The sequence below is a fragment of the Conger conger genome, chromosome 6, assembly GCF_963514075.1.
Source record: "Conger conger chromosome 6, fConCon1.1, whole genome shotgun sequence".
In the NCBI taxonomy this organism is placed as follows: domain Eukaryota; kingdom Metazoa; phylum Chordata; class Actinopteri; order Anguilliformes; family Congridae; genus Conger; species Conger conger.
This window is the reverse complement of record NC_083765.1, coordinates 44,541,303-44,566,063: the sequence shown is the minus strand read 5'-3', so window position 1 is coordinate 44,566,063 and position 24,761 is coordinate 44,541,303. Positions and strand designations below refer to the sequence as shown.

Below are 24,761 nucleotides of genomic sequence, written 5' to 3'. Positions count from 1 at the left end.
AGATGAGTCACAAAAGATCTGAAACAAAGTTTTATGGACTGAAGAGACCAAGATTAACCTCTACCAAAGTGATGGAAATGCCAGAGCGTGGAGAAAGAAGGGATCCACTCATGATCCAAAACATACAAGCTCATCTGTGAAGCACGGTGGACTTGCATGGCTGCTTCTGGAGTGGGCTCACTGATCTTCATTGATGATGTAAGTCATGATGGTAGCAGCAGGATGAATTCAGAAGTCAACAAAAACATTCTGTCTGCCAACTTACAGAGAAATGCATTCAAACTAATTGGGAAGAACTTCACAATGCAGCAAAACAATGACCAAAAACACTGCCAACACAACAACTGCACTACAGCATTAGGGAGAAAAAGTGGAAGGTGTTAGACTGGCCATGTCCATCACCAGACCTTAACCCAATTGAGCATTGAAGAAGAGATTGAAGGGAAAACCCCCTCTGAAACAAACAACAACTGGAAGAGGCTGCCGTAAAAGCCTGGAAAAGCATCACAAAAGAAGAATGCAAAAGTTTGGTGATGTGAAAGGGTCACAGGCTTGATGCAGTTGTTGCAAGCAAAGGAAATGCAACCAAATATTAAGTATTATTTACTTTAATTTACTTAAATTCTCTCTGTTCCAATACTAAAAATTGGGTGGTCTGATACCAAATGTGCTATATTCTAAGTAGTTTAACCTGAGGTGTAAATACCAGGAAATAAAAGCTGAAATTCTGAAAGTCTTGTGTTCATCTTTTTCATCTAAAAAAATGTATTCAGTGTATTGCAAAAACAAAGATTTTCCTTTTTTTCAGTGCTGTTCCAATACTTTTTGAGGGGACTGTAAATCTGTATCAATGCAGCCTATGAGCAGTAGTAGTATTGTCATTAGTACTGTTCTCATTATTATTAGTAGTAGTAGTAGTAGCAGCAGCAGTAGTCTTAGTAAGAGTAACAGTATTAGTAATAGGAATAGCAGTCCTGGTGGCAGTAATACTTGCAGCAGTGGTAGTAGTAATAGAAGCAGTCAGGGCTGCAGTTGTGAATTCTCAGCCAGCTAACAAATAATTACACTCCCGGGTTCAGGCCTGGGACAAAGAGTCCCAATTGTTCCCCCATATTTGCAGCCCTAGGAGCAGTATCAGACAGAGTATTAGTAGCAGCAGCTGCAGTATTAATATGAGCTTTAGTGGCAGCAGCAGCAGTATTAGTAAGAGTACTGAACTCGACGAAAAGGTCTTTATGTTCTCTGCCCCTACAGCCTGGAACCATTTGCAAAAAAGATGTGCAGCTAGATGAGCTGATCCCAATTCAAAAACATAGTGAAGGGTTTGGAGGCGGAATCAATCGGAATTTGTAATTGCTTCCTTAGCTAGATTCTGTCTCCTCCTGTTTGTCTATTGGGTATGTGATTATGAGCTTCTACTGTATATTTTACTGCATATTTCACCATATGTTTTTCATGTTCCTGCCATGTTGTTTGCTCCTGTCTTGGCCAGGGCTCCCTCAAAAAAGAGATCCTGTTAAAAAAACCTGGTTAAATAAAGGTTAAATAAAATGAAAATGATTGAGTAATAGGAGCCGCAGTATTGCACACGCTCACTGCACAGCTGACCCGTCCCTCACCTGCAGGGCTGATGTTGGAGACGACCTCGGGATGGTCCTGTCTCTGATTCTCCTGACTGTTCTCTTTCCCCCTGCTCCCTTTCCTTTGTCTCAGAGCGGTCATAACGGGGGCAGGCCAAACCTGGACAAACAGATACAGTATTACACGCACACACACACACACACACACACACACACACACACACGCATCACTTCCTCCAACACTCAACTCAACCTCGCAGCGATTAGCATGTGACCATTCACATATCACGAACCTGTGATAATTTCGAGGGGATTCAAGTCTAAAGACTGCGTGGGAGACTGTTACTACTGATGCCGAACGCTTTGTACTCAATTGCGCTCCAAGGGTGTTTTTAATGAATAAAACATTAAACTCTGTCAGTTAACCAAAATGAAGGGGGCGTGCCATGGAAACACAGGCTTAGATGTTTAACCCCTTCGCCAAACATAAACAAAAACATTTTGTGTAGCAGAAATGAGCTATTTAAAAAATATATATATAGGCTAGTTATTTTCAGTCTAACATTCATATGGGTAGGCTATCGTATAGTGTATTGCTGTAAAGTGCAAAACTGTAGTAGCCTAAAAAAATCGAACAAATAGAAAGCAACGTAGGATTTTCAATACATTCACATTCCACGTTTCTGGGATATTCCGACCTCATCCCGTATAAACCGAGACCAAATGTAGCGCTATAGAGGCTTACACTATACATCCAAATAGGTTTATTAGGCTACCTCCTCATAATGCCGTGGCATTTCTAATTAAAATAAGTATTTATTCGCATCATTGATAGCATCTAATTGGAACGCACGTTCGTACGAATAAATGGCAACGTCTCCACTCAGCTAACACAATGGCCAGTTCTAAGATGTTTCTGGACTAATGACAGCGACTATCCATCTCGTAGTTGAGTCGAAGTTCGTCTTCCCAGAAGAAAAAAAAAAACATTGCACTCGCGAGTTCGCAGGTTGAGTTCGCTTCTACGAGAATGAAGGAAATATCAGAAAGGGAAACAAGACAGGCTGTACACATTGTTCAAACCACGACATAGCGGAAAAGATGCAGTTTATTTCCATTCATTCTCGGGCCCGCTTTGCAGCGGTGTTTCCTACAAAACGTCGCTGCTACCATGTCAGGAAATCTCAGATCGCATCGTTCGCTAATCTCGGTCGCTTCGAGTCTACGGACAATTTAGCCTTGTGTTAACGCCTGGCCGGTCCTATTCCACGATGCACGCACTAAAACGTTTTGATCAGAAGCTTCCATTCATTTTACGCTCACCCTCCGATTGAACGGGTAGCTCCTTATCGGATGTCTAGTATGGTGTTCCGCTTTTTTTTCTCTTCCTACTCCACTCTCAGCCCGGATGCGTAGCTTGTAAATGAAAGCTGAGGCTGTTTGTATTCGGGCGCCGACTCCTCGCTGTGTCTGTGGAAGTTGCTATTGGAATTTCTAAAACATAGCCTGTATCCCAGCTATGTAGCTACATGGCTATTTGTATCGCACTGCGTATTCAGTAGACCGAAATGAAAGAAATAAAGACAAAATACTGTATCGAGCCAAGGGGTTGCGCAGAGACCACTGCACTGCTCCGCTTAAGCGAACTAAATTCCCGGCTAGCTGCACGTTGCCTAACCTATTATAGGTCAATGACCACAGAATTTCTACAATTTGCCGTTCATAATTCATGTCGAGATTCATTATAATTTCGTATTTGCCATCGCCTAGCACATCTGGAGCAGATACGACCGGCTGTATAGTAATAACGTAACGTCCTGCACGGGACACCTGTATGCAACAGATCAGTGAACCAAGAGTTCACCGACAACACTAAAAAAAATAGGAAGTGGACTAACGTCAGTCAATTAAGGAACATTACTTTTTAAAAAGTTATAGACGGAGATAGACTCGGATCATTACTTAAAACAGCAGGTGTCCGTAGCTAGAATTACAATGATTTTTCCCATTTTTCTGTACTTTAATTTCATAATTATGTTAACCTTAATTTGTAGTACAGTTAGACAAAGAGAGATCAACATGTTCATTAATTCAGTCAATTAGTAGGCTACCCAGTCCATAGCCTTGCCAACTGTTGCTATGAAAGAAAGGACAGAACTCTAAATATAGCCACAGTGGCATCAGTTCACATAAACATTTCTTCAATCACCATATATTTTAGTCTTTTAGAAGAGCTGAACATATTTAAAAAGTAGGGCAGTAAGTTAGTTACTACAGCAAAATGACATGCAGTTTATTTTGCAATATATGTCAAAATATAAAATAAATGGGACTACAATATTAAAAACATGCATTTTTCATATAGGCTACTCTACGTATAAGAAACATGTGGACAGATCAACATATATTTACCATATATTTTAAATATATGGCAATATACACTCACCAATCACTTTATATCTGACCTCTCTCATCAACAAGTCGTTTTTGCCTGCAGAACTGCTGCTCACTGGATGGTTTTTGTTTTTTGCACCATTCTCTGCAAACTCTAGAAACTGTTGTGTGTGAAAATCCCAGGAGATCAGCAGTTTCTAAGATATTCAAACCACCCGGTCTGGCACCAACAAGCATCCCAGGGTCAAAGTCACTTAGGTCACATTTCTTCTCCATTCTGACATTTTGTCTGAAAAACAGCTGATCATTTTGACCATGTCTGCATGCTTTTATGCCTTTAGTTGTGATGATTGGCTGATTAAATATTTGCAGTAACAAGCTGGTGTACAGGTCTACCTAATAATGTGCTAAGTGAGTGTATACAGTGTTAAGTATACACACACTAACCTAAAGGAAAATAAACAAAGGCACTATAGCCCACTCTTGTAATTACTTTTTTCAGATGCCAGATTCAATATAATAAATGTCTCACTTTGTACCCTAATAAGCTAATGTCATACAGTGAACGGTTCATACAGTGAACGGTTCTGTCAGTTGCAGGTTCTACCCGCAACAGTCCAATTATTTTTTTAAGATTTGAATTTAAAATGTAACAGCCGCCGGCAGCTCCTTTGTAACAGGTATGGAGTGGAATACTGAAAGATTTTGTGGCGCTTTGACTGCATGTTATTCCGGCTGTGTGCCTACACACCATTTCAGACAGTGAAGATGCTCGCATCACGGTTTTAAAGACGGCATTCAAAAGGTTTGAAGCCCAGACGGCTTCAAAATAAATCAGAGAATGAACACATGCCGATATAGGCCTACACATATAGAGATCTGCCTGCAAGCATCACATAGTCATTGCCATTCTGGAAATAGTTTTGCTGTGGTTCTTTAACATTTTCATTTTATTATTATTTTTTGCATTTTTATTTATGCACAATAAACCATGGTGTGAAATGTGTGATTTTGACAGACGGCAGTGTGATAACAGAGTTCTGCATATGTTGGAGTACGGTGCATGCCTGGAACGAGTTTCTTAAACTCACACATGCACACACACGCACACACACACGCACGCACGCACCACGCACGCACGCACGCATGCACGCACCACGCACGCACGCACGCACGCACACACACAGTAGAATCACTGACATTGTGTGAATGTATAACTTTCCTTTTCTTTTTGAAGTCTGCCGTAGACATCTGACACAATGCAGGGGACGAGGGATTGACATTCCCCCAGAAGCTCACAGATTCCAGTGGTTACTGGACGTATTGTAGCTTATTAAGCCTCTGGTGCCAAAAAGCTCCATTCAAAACTACTTTACCCTGGCAGATGTAGACATCTTTTTGACAGTGCATTTAAATTATAAAATCTCTTCACACTGAACTAATTACTCTCTAGGGACCAATTTTTTTCTGAGCCACACATAAGATATAAGATTTTTTTTTAATTCCTTCCAGTTTAGGTACCTAGTGTGCATGCTCTGGCACCAAAAACCCCATGGCAGCCTCCATGAATTGGATTTCTTATATCGCGATAACACAAAGCTACCGTGGCAAAGAGCAACACAGTTTCCACCAAAACAAACTACTTCATCAGTCCCTCCTTAATAGTCAGTATAAACTTTGCTGTGTCAGTGTCTGCATCATTACATTACATTTTATTCAGCAGATGCTTTCGTCCAAAAGTGCACACCAAGCTCATTAGAACAAATCAGAACAGGTCGGATAAGGTACAATTCACAAAGAATCAGTTGTACAGCCATGAACATTAAGTCTAGTAGACACGGTAAATAGGCCAAGTCCCTCAGCAATAAGGTCAGGAATTGCAGTACCAAGATAAATACTCATGCAACTGTCCTAGATAAAACTACAAATTACAACAAGGGGCTGAAAGACCGAGACAGGTGAAACAAGTGGCAATAGATCAAGGTACTCCCATAGAGGAGTTAAGGTACAGTGTTAAGAGTCTTCAGACTGTGGTGGAAAATGGCCATTATAATATTGTGGCTTATGAAAATGATACACAGAACTTTACAAATGCAGAGGTCTTATTTAGTGTCTCCTCTACTAGCTTTGCCAGAATAAATTGCACACAAGGGGTTGAACATGTCCAATTCCCACCCTAATTTTAACCTAATTTTTTCTGCAACCACAACAAATCCATTCAGGGGAGTAGACATCCTCCAAAACATATGGTGTCACCAGTTCATTTCACAAGGCAGACTACAGCTATGTTCTCACAGAGTGGAGTGAGAGGAGGACTGTTCACACATGGCTTTAACACGCTGTCCAAGAGTGCCTGACTGACTGGTGATGAAGCATGAACCCCCTAACCAGCTGAACCCTCCCATACCCTGTACTATGCAATCAGTCTATGGAGATGATTGATAGTTGCCCTATGGAGCTACCCTATGCCCTATGGATTCAGCAAAATACAGGGACAAGAAAAAATCAGCAGCCATTTTAAATTAAGCTGCCATCTTCCCAGACAAAGTGAATATAATTCTTAAGACAGTGTTTGATATGCAGCGTTGTGTCTTCTGAATGGCTGATTGTAGGGTTCATGGATTTGAGAGATTCGTTGTTAATGGTTACACGGCTATGAAACGCTTAAGGAAGGCTTTGAACGATTGTGCCTCAACCTCTTAAGTATATTTCTTACCTTCATGCTCCTTTCTTCAATTTCCCCAATTTCATAGTTACTTTGTATTGTAGACAAGAGATCTTCTAGTTACTCCGAGACAAAAATTGGAATTAGAAAATGATTTTTTGGCATTTGAAGAGGTAATGGTAAATGGTAAATGGCTGGCATTTATATAGCGCTTTTATCCAAAGTGCTGTACAATTGTTGCTTCTCATTCACCCATTCACCACACTCACACTCCAACGGTGATTGCCTGCCATGCAAGGCACCAACCAGCTCGTCAGGAGCATTTTTCGGATTAGGTGTCTTGCTCAGGGATACTTTGACACAGCCAGGGCGGGATCGAACCGGCAATCATCCTGAGCTAAAGACCAAAGAAAGTTCAGATCTGAGGAGACCATTTGTTACTGGACCTGCAGCACTGGGTTTGTCTTTCAGATTCTACATTCAGAGTCTTGTGTCAAATACTGACTAATAATAATAATAATAATAATAATAATAATACAAACAAATATAAGGATAACAATAAAAGCAGTAACACAAAAAATATTTCCTAGTTATATAAAGCCTGGCATTGTTGAGCTTGCTGAATCAGGAAAAATGTGGAAAGGTAATTATTTCACGCCGATGGTGAGAACAGTCTTGCCTCCTGAACACTGCACTCAATCAAAACATGCTAATTTAACCAATTATCTTTGCTGATTACTTTTAGACAACTCAGAACTTTTGAGAATCATAAACTCAAACTGCAGCCGTACAGAACTAGAAGTAACTTTAACTCATGGACTAAAATAGTAATGACAGGCGAGAGCAATTTATATAGTCTAGAAAATAAATGAATAGAATATCACCACAAATGCCAAATAAGTCAGGTTTTTAAAAGGTCTTTATAACCAAAATGCAGTGACTAAATTACCTCTGAAGGCAGCTTCGGAAGAGAAAATAAATGTATTCCCCCCAGGATTTGTTGATTGTCAAACTACAGTTTGTCCTCAGTGACGCCAAATTGATTTTAAGTGGAGCCATTTTTAATAACAAGATAAGCATTATTATTTTGACAGTAACATAGATTAACTGAATATTATGCGCATGTAATGGATAAACATCCAAAAGTGTTACTCTACAGACAAACCATTAAGTAGAAAATAAAAAAGCAAACATGGGCTTTATTCAATCAAACTGCCAAGAATTTGTCTTCATCTTTACAGAGCACAAAGTGTCACAAGTTACATTTACATACAATACACTTCTTGTCACTTTTACTTTGCTACATTTTTATGATAGATGGATGCAAAGTGTTACACTTGCTTAACGTCAAGAAGAAATTATGGCGGGTAGATTGAATACAGACCAGAGGAAGCAGTTTTTCAGAATGCTTTGGTGTTAAAGTACGAAGAGAAGAAGGCCATGCTGGGAAAAGAACCTTTCTGTTGCAACAGTAAATTACATTTCACACTTAGTAGACAATCAAAACACTGGCTAGATAAACACCCTTATTATTTCACATTTTGTTGAAAAACACACATGCACACAGATACATTTTTTTCCAAAAATAGACACGTGTGCAAACATGTACAGTACTTATTTACGCCCCTCTAGTAGCATACATTTTGGCATACAGCACAGAACTGATGAGGATTTTCAAACAGGCGCACTTGAGAGCACGAACACCAGACCTTTTCATCAACACCTTCACAGCCTGCAGGGGCTGCATGACTGCCTTTTATTGACTGCTGATTGAAGGTGTGTGGCCCAGTTTTCTATCGAGGTGAAGGACCCCAATCTGAAGCCATGGAAGTGGATCGGCTTCCCTTAAGAAACCTTCCTATGAGCTTCAGTGGGCCTACAGTCCAGCGTCTCTGATAGACCAGCATAGTGTTCAATACTGCACTGTAGCCTGCCCTGCCCGTTTACTCCTTAAATACCCCCTCTGATTGGCTGAATTCCGATTAGTCATGATGATGATTGGTCAGGTGATTTTTTTTTTTTCAAGGGAAATTCAGACACAGTTCGGTCACATGACAAAAGCAATAACCTCACCGTTTTGTCTGACCATCTGCATGCAAGGAGAAACCAGGCCAGTAAGTAAACACTTCACTCCTGAGCCAAAAGCACCATGAGGACATCTCTGCTAAAACTACCAACTTACATTGGTGACCTTCAGAAAACATGATGTTCATTGGGAAACGCTGTCCATCTGTGGATGGGGCATGGATATTAGGGTGGAACCCAGACCAGAGGGAGGGTGTAACATTATGGTTTGACTGAGACTCAGGTAGTGGTTTCACTTCAGATCTAATTGAATTAATCAGCAACCGATTGGTCAGGAACAAAAGGTGTTACTGAGCTACAGGGAGCAACATTGGCCAAGAGCAGTCATTGGCAGTCGGAGGGTCGCCCTGGGTGTGTCAAATTGCCCCTGAGCAAAACACCTAACCCCTGAAATGCTCCTGATGAGCTGGTTGATGCCTTGCATGGCAGCCAATAGCCGTTGGAGTGTGAGTGTGTGTATGAATGGGCGAATGAGAAGCATCAATTATACAGCGCTTTGGATAAAAGCGCTATATAAATGCCGAACCATTTACTGGTTGATTTTGAAAACACATAGCACCCGGTTCCTCAAATCATGGTGCTCAAGGGCTGAGAATTTCTGGTTTTCTACCCTCCCTTTACAAGGGAGTTAGGTGTGAAGATAGTGCTACTGATTAGTGAGACTAACAGCTCAGTTAATAAGGAAAGGACACCAGGGCTGGATTTGGATGCAAGGGCCAGATTTGACTATCCCTGCCCTAAGACCACTAAACCCTGTGAAAAGCACATTTACAAATTTTCAATAGGATAGAAATGGTTTTTTTAGGCCTTTTCCCAAACCATCCACAGACAAGCACACAGATATATGAAAGAGCTGTCTTTTGATTCAGTGTTCTTTAACCTTGAGTCTTCAGCCAGAGGAAAATGCGTATCGAGGTCTTTGTTCATGCCGAGTCCTCGGATCGTTTTGTTCCGACGCGGTTCATCAGTAAACAGCATTAAGTAATTATTCCAGTGCTCAGTCGCAGCATAAAATGAAACCGTTTATCCCAAGGACCGGGCTTGACAAATACCTTTCCAACAGAACAGGTGGAAAACTATGACGTAAAAACCTCAAACTTCACCCTCAACGAAACCAACATGCTTTCCCTCCCCCCGTTTCATGTACAAAAAAACCCAACATGACACAAAACCATTCCACATATTCTAGAAACACCTGCCTTTAAATCATCTCACAAGCATTCCCAAAATAAGCATGGAAAATGGTAATGGGACCATGGAGTGTGACACTAATACAGTTTAATACACAGTGCCGATGTGTAAACGGTATCTGGGGAGGTTAAGAATATCTACCATCTCACGCCAAAGGCGTGGTATTAACCGTGAAGAGGGTGAAAATACGCTGCATATAACAACAGTCTGAAAGCCAGGCCGAGCAAATAAAAGATGTCTGCTGCGTCGATGAGTTGCTGCCTTGAAAAGTAAATTGTAAATTAGACAGAACTGTAATCTGACATGTTACAAAAGGCAGATTTATTTATTAGATTTCTGATGCCTTGTTTTTAACACGTCTGGAAACCGCATAAATTAAACCACACCAAATGATTTGTTCATTTTCAGTCCCTTTCATTAAGGCGAAAGTAAAATGAGTGGAAACTAGTTCAAGAATAAAGTTTCGAAAAATAGGCAAGTACAGTATGTACGCTTGTTAAATCATCTGTGAAAAATAACAGCATATTGTAGCTCTGCTTTGGGAAGAGGTAGCTAGTATAAAAACCTTACGAACAACGGCAATGAAATATTGCAGTTATTAAAGTGATTTCTACAGCTATAAGGCAAGGTAGACAGTCTGCACAAGAGTATGCATGTATACAGTACATAAAAGTTCTGTACCCACAAACATAGCGCTTTAACTTTGAAATCTGACTAAAGTTTGCAAACTTTGGATTAAGGATTGCCCAGATAATTGTCAGCATTTGCAAAACGATTACTTTGCCCGATTGACAACTGTTGTGGGTTTTTCTTGCAGCAAACAATCACTGGAGCATTAAAAAGTATACAAGTATTGGTCATACGTGTGACATTGTGATCACCCTGGAACAAAACAAACATTTGGCAAAATTCTCAACGCTCAAACTGTTCTGAATTACTGAGAAATAAACTTGCTCAAACTAGTTATTTGAGGACAATTAAACCAGCAGGCATTTGGAAAATCCAAGGACAGAAAAAAATACTTCCACCTCTAACTGCTGAACATAACAACTGGATCCAAGGTGATAATTATATCTGGCCTTTTGTTAACTATGCATTATAATGATCTGTCCTTTCTGCCAGATGGTGTGCAGTTCACCAGAGACGTCAGTAAACCCTGATATTTATCAAAATCAAACCCTGATATTTACCAAAATCAATAAATAAGACATTTTCTACAGCATTCCTATGACAATTTAACCATAGCAATTTCCTCAGTGTATGTTGGCCCACAAGACAAAAGAACATTCTTGTTGGACAGACAGTATGGTGACCAGAAACACTACAGCATATGAAACTGGATATACATAAATATATAAATACTCTTTTAAATAACGGTGTAGCAAAGGTTTGTGGACTTGTTGTGCTCTTAAAGAATACAGGAAAGTCATTGAGCTTAAAAAACATTTCGATAGCACCACCTGAACAGTGGCCTTTAAAAACACATGGTACATATCGGTTTATGTGTGGAAGTACAGAAAATCACATGCGTAAGTAAAAATCAATAAATATAAAAGTGAAGGCACCCCACGGTGGGCGCATAGTTTGCTGCTCCTCGACATCTTCGTGAGGTGAAAGGGGGTTCAACCTGAATGATAAAATATGAATATATTACAGTAATTTTAGAAAGAAAGCTGCTGTCAAAAGTGTGCATAATACGCAGGGTCATTTAGCGCGTAATAGCACAGCACCTGAGCTTCTGAACCCAATGAGGTGTTGAATGGCTTTAAGCAAACGGCAGGGAACCGGGTTATGAACATTATGTCACTGTAGGCAATGCTTCTTTATTGCCTGTGCTCTTCTTTAATTTATTAAGACTTTTTTTTTTTAGGTTTCCTTTTATGAAACTTGATGTCCTTGAACCAACTGTCTGCCACTTAACGCTCCTTCTGGGACAAATAAAAATACGCATAAAGCCGTGATGAATGGCCATGCCATATCCGGAGAAATTTAGGCCCGGTGAAAATTGTTCTGTAAGCGAAATGGGGAAACAGCGGGCCAAAAAAAAAGCCCACAGGAATTCAGATGGAGAGGTCAAAGGTGAGTCTCTCAGGAGTGAATTTCCCCCGTTTGAGCGGGGGTTTGGAGGATGAGGCGGTGTGACCGCAGTTCCCTCAGTGGCCAGCGGGGGCGCTCAGGATGACGCTGACGACCTGGCCCTGGTGGCCCTGCATGTGCTGCAGCAGCCGCTGCTTGCTGGGAGACTGGAACCCGCAGACGCAGCAGCAGAACAGCACGCAGCACTCCGGCCCCGAGGCCGGGTGGGGGCCGGGGGTCCAGGACGCCCCCGGGGGGCCCTCGGCTACCGCTCGGTCCGGCACGCCCTTCTCCGCGTCGTCCCTGGCAACGCAGGCCGGCTCCCAGGGGTCGGACCCCGGGCTGGCACTCTGAGGAACAGTCAGGGCCCTGGGAAGAGAATGAGAGAAACGCTGCGTTCATGGATCACGGCAGATGACAGAACAGCACTTCTGGGGCGGGGGGAAAAGGGCAACGCTCAGTAACAGACACAGTTTCACAGTTTCCAACATGGATAAGAAAAGGAGGACTTGGTAGATCTCTATTTTAGGGGGAAGATGCATTTTTGCATTTTGTTGGCTTGTGTCACATCCTGTTTGGAATTCTTTTGATTATAACGGCAAAATGTTAAATAATAACAGGAAGTGCCGTAGCCATGGACAGAGTTCTTTGCCGTCCAAGCTCTCATCCACTATAATGACATCCGGCTTGCGTGTGATCCATGTGAACGCAGCATTGAGAAACCCCAACTAAACCTCCGCAGCCGTCTTATAGGGTAACACCGACTGCATCTCTCCCGTTATTACTAATGCATTTGGAAGCGAGTCACGCGCCTCCTATGGGAGAGCCGCATGAAATAAATGCCACGGAGACGCACGCAATAACCACACAACAGCCAGGAAGCTGATATAACTGCGGTAATAGTTTTACTTTATAAATCTACCTGCTGGGCCTAACATTTACCCTTAAGAGCAATGTGCATACATCACAATAACATACACATACAGTACAGCTACCCAAGAGCTGCTGAGCGTTCCACTGTTATGCTGTATCATAAAACTCACAATAAATTATCCATGAGAGCAACGCTAGCTTACGTCACAGACAGCACCGTACCCACATTAACGGAGAACAAGCAGCCGTGTTATTTTACATTCTGTTTACCTCCATACAACAGAATGAGGAGTTGGCCATTAAAATGACAACGAGGCTGACCTTACACGCAGATAGTAGACCTTCAGATATGGAGCTGCATGCACACACGTCATGAAATCTAGGAGACACACTTGGGCAACTTTCTGCATTTTTACAGAGTATTCACTTGTACAACATTCATATACTGAATTATTTTAGTATTCGGAGTATTCCAACTGCCAACCGTAGTATGCTAGTTGGAAAGTTGATGTACTCTTCAAGGGTTCAAGTTTTATCTACGCGATTACTCAAGGACTTGGAACTGTACTTTCCTCTAGGGTCTTCAACGCACTTGTCCCTGGTTCTGATTTGCACGCTATTGTACATCGCTCTGGATAAGAGCGTCTGCCAAATGACTGTAATGTAATGCAATGTAATGACGCATTACAGCTGAAGAAACTTGCTGAACATCCTTGTACTGCATGGGGATCAAACCTGAAACGTTTAGGTTCCAAGCCAAATTCTCGACCCATTACACCACACTGCACCCTATACATTATGCAGGGATTAAAGCAAGAAAAGATTTGTGAGCCTGAAAAGTCGTCCAGGAGGAAATGTGTACGAAGTATTGAGTTAAGTATTATATGAGTTTAAAACTGCTCTATGCCTGAAATGGTGCCTGAGAACTTTAAGCCCTGATAATGAAATGACTAATATAATGAAATGACTAATGTAATGATGTTCCGGGAAGAGGAGGGTAGAGGACAGACAGGGGGAAGAGCGGTTTGGTCTCTGAAAGCAGCGCTTACCGGCCGCTCTGCGAGATGGCGTCGTCGATGGCTCGGTTCACCTGCTCGTAGTTGTAATTCTGGTCGCCGGCGTGCTTCCACATGTGCGACTTCAGCGACGGGGGGTGGCTGCACACGTAGCCGCAGAGCGCACACCTGCGGAGGCGGGATCAAACGTCAGCCGTTACCGCGCGGAGAGCCGCTCCCCGCAGCCGCGCCGCGCCGTTAGCGTGGATGAACGCGGCGCGGAACAGCTCCCCCGCGAGCGCCGTGTTCCGCCTGACGGATCTGAGGCTCCGGCTCTGAAACTCTCCTGTTTGTCCTTGAGGGTTTTTCTTTAGAAACTGCTTCTTTGTTTTCAATGAGGTTAACGCTTCAGTTCACAGGTTATTCAAGAGAAATGATAAAACGGTCCATCACTGCAATCCATAATGAGTGCATTGAAAAAGCAGTCCTTCAATTCCTGCACTTGTAGTCAAAAGACATGCACTGTTCCACACCTTTACCCCTCTCACCTGTACTGTTCCACACCTTTACCCCCTCACCTGTACTGTTCCACACCTTTACCCCTCTCACCTGTACTGTTCCACACCTTTACCCCCTCACCTGTACTGTTCCACACCTTTACCCCTCTCACCTGTACTGTTCCACACCTTTACCCCCTCACCTGTACTGTTCCACACCTTTACCCCTCTCACCTGTACTGTTCCACACCTTTACCCCTCTCACCTGTACTGTTCCACACCTTTACCCCTCTCACCTGTACTGTTCCACACCTGTACCCCCTCACCTGTACTGCTCCACACCTTTACCCCTCTCACCTGTACTGTTCCAGCAGCTGCACAGTCTGATGGTCCTGTGTGTGGCTCCTCATGTGACTCCTCAGGCTATTCATGTTGGTGGTGGCAAAATCGCAGGTGCAGCATCTACGCACAAACACAGACAAACACACACAGTGATAATCAGCTATGAGGACCTGAATTAATTAGAATTTTTATTGGCCAAAATGGGGTCTCCATTTTGTTTTACTGTACTAGACATGATTTAGGGGGGGGGGGGGGGGGGGGGGGGACCATCGGCGTCTGCCTGCGAGTCACCCCGGTAAGCCAACAGCCCGTACATGCTGGCATCGCCCCTCCCAATGCGAGACAAGACGCTGCCGCGTTGGCCCTCTCCCGAAAGGCACAGTCCAGTGAAGACCGCCTCCTCCACAAGGTTGTCACGGGGACCCCACCATGCACACGCCTCAAGTCCCGGCGCCCCTTGACCTCGTATGACCGCCAGCTGCTGCACATGGTACCGGCAGATGTTCCCAAGGAGGCCTGGCTCAAGACCAGATGGACGGACTGACGGACATCTGCAAAACCATCACGACTCCACCGCATTGTGAGTCACCCAGCAGACGTCCCGGGACAGGACTTCCTGAAAGCAGCGGACGACGCTCAACCGCACTGGCGTCGAATGCTACGAGGCAGCCACGAAAAAATGAGGCCTGAGAGACGATTGCGAGGGCCCCAGCCAGACGGTAGACCACGTCATGGCCAGCTGTCCCAAGCATCAACCACCGCCACATGGGGAACGCAGCCTGACTGACCCAGACGGTGACATAATCACTTGGCTCGCCGCGAGAGAGCTCCGTTGAATCTGTTCAAATCTAATGACATAGTAATGAAGAAGGTTGGTAAATTCATGCCTCGTCTTAAGTCATTAATACTGTGTACCGCTCATCAGAGAAGCTAATGAGATGATGCATACCAGTGCAAGCACCCCCCCCGCAGCGTGTCAAACACCTGCTGGAAAGTTGGCAGCAGATGTAACTTTAGGTACAAGGAAAAAGTAGTCCTAAGGCTTTGTTTTCCAGAGTGATGACAATGTCTCAGCTTGCCCTCCCAAAGTCTCGGTTCTGTGTCAACGCTTGTTCTGGAGAACAAGTATTAACAGTAGGGGTGTCGGCCTCGAGAGCTGTCGCTCAGCTTGCCAACCCCGGTTTCCCCAACACACAGGTGTCAAACACAGGGTCTTCCAGGAACAGACACGTTTATTAGGTTTCCAGCCAGGAGAACAAGATCAGTTTTCTTTGTGGGTTTTATACATTTTGATTGACACGTGCAGTTCAGAGACCACATTTTTCTGCTCTCGTTAAATCAACGTGGACGCAAGAGCTTTATATTTTAACAGGAATACAGCGGTTCAGGGGAAAGCGGAACCACAGTGTGATGTTTTGTAGCTGCATTCCTTTTATTGATGGATTTCTCAGAGGCGCTAGCAGCAAACTCATCGCCGACTGTGAGGAATATGGACTGGAGGACTCTCTGCCCAGAATGCATTTGCTCCATAATTTGTTTGCCAGTTCAGCTCTCTGGGAGGGGAACAGCCTTCAGGTGGCTCGTTTACTTCTGTGTTACAGCAGCCCCTGAAATACGGGCCCCTGTGCTCGTCATCTCATCCAGCCGCAGTGTCTGAGTGCGTGTTTCTGTCAATCTACGGAAATTTCCATCTGTGTGCATTTCTGTGTGTGCGTGTGTTCCTACGCATTTGTCAAATTGTTGTGCCGGTGTCTGAATCCTGCGGTATGCGTGCGTTTCCATTTCCATCAGTTTTGACATATGCGTGTGCATATGCGGCAGCATGTACATGTGTGCACGTGCCATGTGTACATACGTGTGCGTAAGTACATACGTGTGTGCGTGCAAGTGCATGTGTGTGCTTGTGTAAGCGCATGCGTGTGTAAGCGCATGTGTGTGCGTGTGTAAGCGCATGCGTGTGTGTAAGCGCATGCGTGTGCGTGTGTAAGCGCATGCGTGTCCTTTGTACATGTGATGGCAGGAGGAGCAGGGCTGTGGCAGTTTTCACTGCAGTCCATCTCCAGCCCACAGCCATGCTCAGAGTGCTCAGTGTGTTAATGTTCAGAGATGATTCACTGGGGCTCAGAGGATTACACAGTTTCATTTAGAGACACGAGTTTCTGCAAACTCTCTTTCTCTCTCTCTTTCTCTCTCACCGTCTCTCTCACCCGCCCTCACTGTCTCCCTCTCTCTCTCCCTTGAGAAATCTTCTGAGGCCTCCCACAGTCTCCAAGGCCAAGTGTGACAAACGCAGAGAAGCAACAGCACCCTGCATCACAGATATGCTTTCTGTACACAGGCCAGGTACAAAAGCTCCCCCAGTCTAGTGCGTAGCCTCGTGTCAAAATAAGAGCGCCCTTCATGTCTAACACCTTCTTCCTTTTATAGCTGCAGTACGTGACCTGCGCTTGGCAGATAGTCAGCGATGCCCGAACTCAGCTTATCCCACAGTGCCCTCTGCTGGTTGCTTTCGGTTCTGGCCTCCACTCCTCATAAGGAACGTATTCAAATGTGAAATTGAACACTGGGCGTCTTATTATCTCCGGTGTCGGAAACCATATTGAAAACCTCTTAATTCTTTCTAATGACCAATTACACAACCTAATTTAAAGTACTTTGTTTCTTAACTCGCCCTAATAACAAACCCAGAAGGCAAGAGTGCAGCAAATTACATTCCCAAATTATGTCAATACTTATACCTCTAGAATACTGTTCTTTATTGATTAAAAAACATCAACATTCCTAGCCAGGATGTTAACACAAAAATGTATTTTGGCTTGTTTTGTCTCTGTTTGTTCCACATTTTAAACAGGCATCCATTTCAGGAGTGTGCTAGTCACACAATAACAGGGCAAGAATACAAATGCCGAGGCTGCATTTTGGGAAATGATGGAAAACATTTCTCAGTAAGCTCTAGACTACAACTCCCAACTACACCTCCTGGATACTTCATGAGGCTCTGTCTACAGAGCTCACCCTGAGCCTGGATTCTGTGACACACCTACATGAACACACACCTGCTCCAGAACACACACACACACACACACACACACACACACGTCCCGTGACCTGCCAGTAGGGGGCAGCAAAGGGACAGTGCCCAGACCAGAGAGCTCCAGACACTTCACTGCACCTGTATGGCTTCTCCGTGCTGTGGATCCTCTGGTGGTTCCGCACGCCGACGGACGAGGAGCTGGTGTAGTCGCAAGCGTCACACCGGTAAATACTCAGAGAAGTTTCTGGAAGATAAGAGACGAGGAGAGGGAAATATTCAACAAGATTGTGTTCGCAGCCTTTGTCCCAAAATGAGGAGGGCATTCAGAAACATTGCACAGAAAATGTAGAGTAATTCCCAAACCTGTCGTTGGAAAATCAACCTATTAAGGAATAATAATTATGTCCCTTATGGCGTGTGCCATTATTTGCGAATGAGGGGCACAGCCAACATGATTACCATATGCGCCTATGGCCTATAGCACTGTACAGCCATTATGATATATCCCTGTGTCACATGACTCACCCTGAACAGCTTTCTTCTCCAGTGAGCCGTCTGTGGTCACCATGGTTTCCATGACGGGCACCGGCGTTGCCAAGGTTTCCTCATACCCGCGATGGTTCATCTCATCATTCGCCAGCCGTTTCTGTTTACAAAATATAAAAATAAAAAAGTATTCGTAAAACAATCACAAGTGTGAGAGCTAAGTGTAGCATTCATAAAACAATCACGTGTGAGCACTAACTGCAGTATTAATAACACAATCACAAGTGTGAGTGCTAACTGTAGTATTAATAACACAATCACAAGTGTGAGCGCTAACTGCAGTATTAATAACACAATCACAAGTGTGAGCGCTAACTATAGAATTAATAACACAATCACAAGTGTGAGGGCTAACTGCAGTATTAATAACACAATCACAAGTGTGAGAGCCAACCGTACATTATTAATAAAACAGCTGCAGAAAGAGTAGGCAGAGCCTTTCTCATGAGAGCCCTAGCATTAATAAAACCACCACTGGGGAGAGGGATGACTAATATTAATAAAACAATGCCAGACAGGAGACAAAGTGGACTCCATCTAACTCTTGTACAATGCCTGAGTAAACTGCCTGCATAACCTTTCCATCAGAGAGAGAGAAAAAAAAGAAAAAGTATGTACGCTCAAAATGTCAAGATACTGGGCTTTTGAAAAATGTCAGATTCAAAAGGCCTACATTTTCCTGACGAAAGCGGTGAAATGGGTATATTTTCTGAATGGCTGCTGCTTTTAAACAGGAGTATCAAATGAATCTTTGCCAGCGAGTCTCAAAACACGCATTGTTATCAATTTATCTTACCTTCATATAATCCACACTGGGGCAGTAAAAGAAAACAAGTGAAAATGTAAGACAACCCTTGGCAGGAATAAACATTTCACTTAGCACTGCAGCACATTATGGTGGAGTACAGGTCTGCCAAAAAATCAGTTCAATCTTACTATGTTTGACTTCAAGGCTTTAAACAAACATACATGTGAATATACTCCTCACCTTCCACCCTTCTCAAGGTTCTCCAGTGTTGGGTTTGACTGACACCCAACACTAACTAGATTACAGTTACAGTACACCAACCAATTACATAGATAACTCACCTCAGTGGGTCCAAACTGGTGGTTGATGTTGAATGTTAAAATAAAAACCCAGCTAACATAAAACATTCTCACAATGTAGCTGCAATGTAGTGGCAATGTTATACTGTGATAATGGTAATGTGATATGTGCCATGTTATAATGTGCTATGATGTTATTATGTGTTATAATGTGATGTTATAATGTGACAATGTTATAATGTGACAATGTTATAATGTGTTATAATTCATAATGTTATGGGACATAATGTTATAGATGTGATATGTTTTGTGTTATAATATGACAATGTAATAATGTGTGCTACAAGGTGATAATGTTATCATGCAATATAATGTTATAATGCTAGAAAGTGTCATGATGTTATGTTATGCGTTGTAATTTAATAATGTAATAATAATTTAATAATGTTACAATGCGATGCTATATATAATGTGTTATGTGTTGTGCGATAATGTTGTGTTAATGTAATGTTCTATGATGAAGTTATAATGTGGCTTAATGTTATGTGACACGTTATAATGTGTCAATGTTATAATGTGACAATAATATGTGATAATGTTATGCGTCATAATGCTACAATGTGTTATAATGTGATAATGTTGGATTGTGTCATAATGCTATAACGTGTTATGTGATAATGTTGGAATGTGTCATAATGATATAATGTGTGATGTGATAATGTTGGATTGTGTCATAATGCTATGTGTTATAATGTGATAATGTTGGACTGTGTCATAATGCTATAATGTGATAATGTTGGATTGTGTCATAATGCTATAATGTCTTATCATTTGATAATGTTGGATGGTGTCAATGTTATAATGTGTTATAATGTGACAATGTTGGATTGTGTCATAATGCTATGTTATAATGTGATAATGTTGGATTGTGTCAATGTTATAATGTGTTATAATGTTGGATTGTGTCATAATGCTATAATGTATTATCATGCGATAATGTGATATAATGTCATATGTGAAGTGGGTTGTGGAGCATGTTGACCCCTCACCTCACGGCCCTGCTTGCAGCAGTGCACCCTGGTCTTGCGGCGCTGGGTCACATGGTTCTCCGGGTCCGGGCTGTGGCGGGGGACGTGTTGGCAGGCCTGCTCCCGTCCCGGGCTCTGGGCATCGTGCCACAGCTCCCTCAGAATGTCCTCATCCGAGGCGCTCTCATTGGTCCGCTCCCGCAGCCTCTCGATGACGCTCAGCAGGGATAGGCTGATGCCCGCCTGCGCCGGGCTCTTGGCCACGCCCTCCCTGGCCGGGGGCTCGGTGGGGCAGGGGGGCGTAGGCGGGGCGGGCGGTGTGGTCACCGCTGTCCCAGTGTCCCTGTCGCTGGGGTTGGCTGGATTGGCTGCTATCATCGGCATGGAAACAAGGGCCTCAGCAGCCAGCGAGTGCAGGAGGAGGGACTCAGATGGCGTTCTCCTGCGAGATGGGAGAACTTTCTCATCCTCCACTGAGGCCTCCTGCTCCTCCTCTTCTTCCTCCTCCCTGCCACAGGCATCCGTGTCAGGGTGCCTCAGGAGCGGTTCGCCGGGCATCTCCCCCCTCTCTGGCAGATCCTCCACCACCACGCTGAGGCGGGCCGCCATGTCGAGATCGCTGTGGGGGGTAACCTGCTCTGAGGAGGGGAGGATGTCTGATCCCCGATCCCCCCCGACACCCACATCCGTCTCCACGGTGACCTGCAGCTCTACCGCTGTCTCCGCCGTGACAACGAACTCTGGGACGGCCGTCAGGACCAAGGAACGGGCCATGGTCTCAGGCCGGGGCGCCGGATTGGCCGAGTCCTCAGGCCGGGGCAGCGGATTGGGCACGGCCCCAGGTCGGAGCGGCTGATTGGGCATGTCCTCAGGACGGGGCGTTGGATTGGGCGCGTCCTCAGGCCGGGGCGTGTCCTGGAACACGGGGTAGGAGCAGCTGAGCAGGCCGGCGTGCTTCCAGGCGTGGGTCTTCAGGGTGCGCTGCTGCCCGCACACATAGCTGCAGATCAGACATCGGTACGTGCCGCACCGCTCCTGGCAGAACCACGCCTGCTCCAGAGGCCCCAAACCAGCCATCGCTGCCCCAGAGCGCCCAAGCTCCATCCCCACGTCTCCTGGAGGCTCCTGGGTGGGTTTTCCTGACCGGCAACCCTCTGTATCTTTGGGCTTCTTTAGGGACCCCCCCTGGACCTCTCTTACCGTCGTGGGGCCACAGGGCGAGCGGGGTCGCTTCCTGCCCGAGAGGGAAAACCTGCGAGGGCGCTGTCGCTCCACAATCTTGCTCAGCTTCTCAATCACCTGAATCAGGGAGTCCTCGGCTGTATGCAGGGCAACCGCCGGCTCCTTCTGCTGCCCCCTAGAGGGAGAAATCAGCACTGCACCTCCACAGGTCTCCATGGCTGACGAAAGGGGATATAAAACTGTAAATCAAATGGAAAACAATTAAAACGGTTCAAAAACAGAGGGCTCATGCTGTAGGCGAAGGTGACGGGGAATGGATCTCATTATGCCCTCAGGTACAATGGCACAGGACACAGTGATAAGGCAAAGTTATTTCAGGAAGAGTGCAATGGCAGGACTGTATATCAGTCTGTTTTCAACAGTCTGACAGCTGCTAACAATGCAAATATTATGCAAATGAATACTTGTCTTACTTTTCATCCTGGTAAAATAAAGGAGAAACAGATTTCAGTGTGTGTGTGTGTGTGTGTGTGTGTGTGTGTGTGTGTGTGTGTGTGTACAAAGAAACTTAAAGTTAAGTGCATTCCTTCAATGACTCCACATTATGTCATTTCCTTTGCAAATCGTTTAACATGTGGTGCACGTACTTGGAGGCATTTTTGTGTAGGGTCATTCCAGTTCAAATGCCATGAATAAGGACCAAGGACAATCAAAGGGAAGTCTAAGTTGGCAGTCTTAATTTCTATTGTGACAACTAAGACCATGTAATAAATGCCTTTTATCATAGTTAAAGATTTCCAGACTGCGCACCCAGAATCGTCTTTGATGAGGAGAATATCATTCTTTTCAATTCTTCCATCATTTTGATTAGCAGTCTTTGACACAAACCACATTTAAAAATAATAATATTGTAAACTTATTTGTTGGCAGGAAGTAACCTTTTAAAGGTGTCTTTCTGTGAACACGGTCATGCAATTTCCCACTCGCTAAAGTGCAACATTACCATCTGAACAGTGCGGTGCGACAAAAATAGCACTCCACATGGCTAATAATGCGGCGAACAGTAGCTACAGAAATAATTGCTTGCGAGCTAACTTTAACGTTGCGGAACCTAACTCAAACCAAGCGAGTTTGTTCTCGATACCCGACTACGTAGTCAACTTTATAACCACACGAAGAGAAGAGACGTTACCATTACTGACACTGGCATGACGCGTAGGTAGAACGCGTGAATCTACCTGAAACACAACTTACTAAAAACCATTACGTTTCCGAGCGGCTAACGTTGAATTCTCAACATTCAGATTTTTAGTACATACTGCTGTAAAAGTGAAATGTACATTTTCAAGGTAATTTTATAAGAGGGCTGGCCCATTGAAACATAATGTGGAAAAAGGGGCAGGGCAAAGTTATTGCCATCTGTTCTGCATGTCAGCGCCACACGTGTCAAACTTTTATACTATCCAGCACACCCTAAACAAGTAAAACAAGTAATTACACTCGTCTCCTTATGTCCTGGCCGAGAATTGGACAATTTAAATTAATTGTTTCAGTACTTACTGTTCCAACAATGCTACGCGATTTTTCACCTCAACACATGGAGCAGTCTGTAAGCGTTCTCCCCTCCGGCAAGTGAGGTGGGTAACGTCAGCTGGTACAGCGATCTCACGCAAATGTAGTTACTCAAAATGGCGAGGATGGAGCGTTGATCACGTGACTTATTCACAGGTCAGGTGATCATAATGATAACTTTATCAGGACTTGGTTTATGGCCGACAAACAATAGAATACTGTATTGTAATACTGATTCAGATTCACTACCTCCAACAACTTTAAGTTTTTATTTTAAATCTTATGTGCTATATTTTTGCAGTCCACACACATATGGGTCTTCCTTGTCAAATGTTGGTGTGAAGAACTGAGGAAGTATAATCCAAGCAGTCTTCTCTGCTCAACATCTTTTTGCTAACTGGTTCTCCCATCTTTTCAATGTTCACTAACCCTAACCCAATCAGTCAGGAAGGCAGATTCCCAGTCTAATAAAATATATTTTCAGACTGTACCTCAATGTTTTATTTAGTAATAATAATAATAACTTTATTTTTTTTCTCCCACTGTTAGCACGCTTTAAATGTGTGCTGATGGTGGTGTCACTTATACTGTAGCTGTCTGTCTCTGCCTCTGTTAGTGTTTGCTTTCCTAATGCACTATTGTGTATGTCATTGACGAAAGGTGTTACCCGACTGAACAAACAGTGAATTATATAACTGTTAGGTGGGTTTAAATGTAATATGGTAAATAGAATCATGCATCATTTTTTAATTTTTTTAAATACAGAATTACTGGGCTTGGCTTCCCCCAGTTTTTCCCTAATTTGCCTTCCATTCAGCGTGCATGATGTGTTGTTTTCTATTTCTGATCAAAGAAAATGAATGCACAAGTTTTCACCATTAACTCATTATAGCTTTCTATAATCGCGAAAAGCTGCATGGTGTAAGAAGTATCCAGACATTGCTTCTACCTGCATAAATGTTGGTATACTGTATCTCTATTCGGGTTGTCTGTTTAGTTGTTTAGAGCAAACAAACCCTGCCAACTATCACCATAGGTTATACCAATAAAGAAGAAATGAAGAACGGTGCGGACATACTGTACCAGTCAAAAGTTTGGACACACCTTGCCCTTTTCTGGATTTTTTGATTAATGTTTTATTTCCACTGTTTATAATCAAGCAATTCATATGTGGTCAAAGTGCAGATTCTCATATTTTATTAAACCATGTTTTTATACATTTTGGTTGCACCATGTAGTAATTACAGCACTTTTTATACATTGCCCCCCATTTCAACGTTTGAGACAATTTAACATAATGTCAAATAAAATAGTCATGTTTTGTATTTGGTTGCATATCCATTGCATAGCATGACTTCCTGATGTCTGTGACCTATCAACATCACCAGAGTCTGGATATCTTGTTCTCAGGTTGTCCTACAAGCGATACTATAACTCTTTGCATTTGAATGGATCTCTATGGGAATTGGGGGGGAATGTAGCTATACATAAACTATAATATAGCTATTCATTTGCAAGCATTTCTGAATAATGAATCATATTATTTTTGCATAATCGTTACTATAAATTATTGCAATATACTTGTATGTTTGTTTTGGCTTTTAATCAGAGGCTTGTTCATGCACAACTTTCCTCTTGATTCCTCAATATGTGT

General features: G+C 43.4%; 2 protein-coding genes across 4 annotated transcripts in view; both read right to left on the bottom strand.

Annotated features, from left to right (window-relative positions):
• Positions 1-3,203, bottom strand: part of dpy19l3 (dpy-19 like C-mannosyltransferase 3) — a 43,224-nt gene extending 40,021 nt beyond the window's left edge. The window contains exons 1-2 of the mRNA XM_061245611.1: positions 2,904-3,203; positions 1,620-1,740 (exon numbers count right to left, since the gene is read on the bottom strand). Of these exons, the coding sequence (XP_061101595.1) occupies positions 1,620-1,722 (103 nt within the window). The 5' untranslated portion in view covers positions 1,723-1,740; positions 2,904-3,203. The remainder of the gene's footprint in view (positions 1-1,619; positions 1,741-2,903) is intronic.
• Positions 3,204-8,637: 5,434 nt separating this feature from the next.
• LOC133130088 (zinc finger protein 507-like) lies at positions 8,638-23,216 on the bottom strand. Of its 3 annotated transcripts, XM_061244333.1 has the most exons (8): positions 23,096-23,216; positions 21,226-21,774; positions 20,375-21,135; positions 18,258-18,378; positions 17,871-17,976; positions 14,714-14,818; positions 13,914-14,048; positions 8,638-12,360 (listed from the first exon to the last, which is right to left on the bottom strand). In XM_061244333.1, exons 2-8 carry the CDS (start codon positions 21,749-21,751, stop codon positions 12,069-12,071), a joined length of 2,046 nt encoding a protein of 681 aa, XP_061100317.1. In that variant the 5' UTR covers positions 21,752-21,774; positions 23,096-23,216; the 3' UTR covers positions 8,638-12,068. The 3 variants fall into 3 exon arrangements, with proteins under 3 accessions (XP_061100317.1, XP_061100315.1, XP_061100316.1); XM_061244331.1 differs by having other exon boundaries at positions 20,375-21,774; XM_061244332.1 differs by having other exon boundaries at positions 20,375-21,753; positions 23,096-23,174.
• Between the last annotated feature and the right edge of the window lie 1,545 nt (positions 23,217-24,761).